The 2,533-nt window shown below is 37.0% G+C and overlaps 1 protein-coding gene across 1 annotated transcript in view; it reads left to right on the top strand.

Moving 5' to 3' along the window:
• The window catches only part of LOC112136840 (protein-glutamine gamma-glutamyltransferase K), a gene marked incomplete in the record, with an annotated part of 24,789 nt that extends 23,343 nt beyond the window's left edge, over nucleotides 1-1,446 (top strand). The window contains 1 exon segment of the mRNA XM_024258761.2: nucleotides 870-1,446. Within this exon segment, the coding sequence (XP_024114529.1) occupies nucleotides 870-1,011 (142 nt within the window).
• Nucleotides 1,447-2,533: the final 1,087 nt, after the last annotated feature.

Below are 2,533 nucleotides of genomic sequence, written 5' to 3'. Positions count from 1 at the left end.
GATCGCAGGACTAAATATCGCGATATATCGCAATATCGATATTTTGGCACACCCCTAGTGTGAATGCTGTAAGCTGAAATTGGCCACTGAAGATGCTAGTGCTGATAGCTGAAGATGCTGAAATTGATAACTTGATAACTAAAAATGCTGAAGGTGATAGCTTGCTAAAATATGAACCAAATACCAAATTAGCCTAAAAACTGATCAAATGTCTAATTTAGTCAAAACAGCTAGCATAACGCTAAAATATTAGCTAAACTCAAAACTAGCTTAAAAATCTAAAAAAAGCCTAAACTAGCCAAAATTCAGCTAGCATGTAGCTGAAATATTATCTAAACTTCGAAATAGCCAAAGAATCTAATAAAAAGCATGAATTAGCCAAAACAGCTAACATGTAGCTGAAATATTAACTAGACTCCTAAATGGCATAAAAAACCTTATTAAATGCCAAAACAATCAAACCACAGAATTCACACAACAATTGTGTGAATGCTGTGGAGCATTCACACAATAGCGATCCAAGTTGTTGCTGTTTTCCAGCTGTTTTGGCTACTTTAGGCTTTTTATTCAGTTTTAAGGGTAATTTTGAATGTTGCTAATACTTTAGCTGTATGCTAGCTGTTTGGGCTAAATTAAACACTTTACTAGTTTTTAGGCTAATTTGGTATTTATATTTTGGCAAACTATCAGCTTCAGTGTTTTTAGCTATCAGATTCAGCATCTTCAGCTTTCAGCACTAGCTTCTTCAGCTGCCGCATTCAGCTTACAACATTCACACTAGCATTATTGGTGTCAATGCTATATATCTAATTTTATGTTTTTTGTTTTTGCTTTTCTATCGTAACTGATCTCCTCCTGTACATCTCCAGAGATATTGGCAGCCAAGCCTCCATCACTGTCACAGAGCACTTCACCCCTACACTTGCTGGACCAAGGAAATTGGTGGCTTCTTTGGACTGCAGGCAGCTCACACAGGTTCATGGTGTTAGTGACATCCTGGTGGAGGCCTGAAGCAGCAAAACTCCAGAGTGATTCACAAAAAAAACACTTTGATGCTGCAAACTGTGGGAAGACTTTAAAATATTAAAAATTACCTTTGAATTGACAAGATGTTGTAATACTGAGCTAACTTTGCACTAAACCGAGAAAATATTGAAGTGTAGAGAAAACAAGTGTTGCTACTTTTGTGTTTTATTAGTGTTAAACTGAATCCTTTCTTCAAAGTGGTTGGAGATGATGTTACCATACGGAATGAAGTAAAGCTGTTTGCTGTGGGCAAACTGTTGCTGTCGTAGCTTCAAGAAATGAGCAAATGAAGACACAACCGAAATGAATATCACGAATCCTATTTATTTAAAATATGCACATTTTATTTGACATACATTGCTTAACGAATGGTATTTTTTTATGTTGATTCATTGATGAATAAATATTGTGAGATTATAACTTGTGGATCTTAAAGTTTTTGTTTGAGTGAATGATTAGCAGTTGAAAGAAAACTTCATTCAGTAAAAGATGAGGAATACTCAGATTGTCAAATGTCATTTGGTGAGGGGGACCTGACTCAGACCAGATGATGCCCAGACATCGTTAGAAGGGGAAATTCCACAAGTTTTCAAAATTTTTACAGATTTTGTAAAAAACTTTTTAATGTGAACAAAAGATGAGTTTTAATTGATAATAGCAAGTGTTTAAATTTGTGAAACTGTTGACCCTTTACACCAGAGCTTTATCTCCAGCATCTACATTTCTTCGACTACCAAAGCTTTTCAACCCTCAATGTAATCAGGTTATGCTTCGGCGTGGAGAAAAGCGGCTTTGAGCCGCAATGCAACACTGTATTAGTCATGTGTTGCTTACCGGCACAAAGCCGCTCTTCCCTGTGGATCAGCTGATTCACGCTGATGGCGTAAAGTGGAACGGTATGTCAAAGAGCATCATGGGTTGTGACAGAGATACCTATGGTCTTTAAGGTTTAAAGCCTGAAAAAGCACAACTTTTAGGGTCTCCAGTTAATCTAGTCTTCTTTGACAAAAATCGTTTTTTTAGTATTAAAATGGGAGGATCAGCCTTTGTTTCCAGATTTCTGGTTTCTACTGGCCTCCATCCGGTCTGCAGCCAGATCCTCTTGGTCCTGGTTTCCTGCACATATTCATCCTCAAACTTTTCATGGCAGTTCATCAAATGATCTGAGTGTCATTCACAACATTTGAACCTTTATTTTATCAACTGAACAACTCCTTTTAAAACACACACACCTAGGTACCCTTTTAGAGATGCCAATCAACCATGTGTTGTTTTTGGGCTGAAGGAGGAAAGGCATACATTCAAACTCTACACAGAAAGGTCTCAGCTAGGATCTGAACCACGACCCTCTTCATGTGAGGCCAGAGTGCTAACTATTCCAGCGTGCAGCTGCTCCTTTAGCCTTTTGTTTATCAATCAATGTTCACTTTATTTATATGCCACATTAGAATGACTGAAGTCAAACAATATATTAAAGTCAAAGTATTTAACTGTAAATAAAAAGTAA

Source organism: Oryzias melastigma, linkage group LG4 (assembly GCF_002922805.2).
Source record: "Oryzias melastigma strain HK-1 linkage group LG4, ASM292280v2, whole genome shotgun sequence".
NCBI lineage: Eukaryota > Metazoa > Chordata > Actinopteri > Beloniformes > Adrianichthyidae > Oryzias > Oryzias melastigma.
Note: the sequence above shows the minus strand (reverse complement) of the source record. Positions and strands in the feature narration are given on the sequence as shown.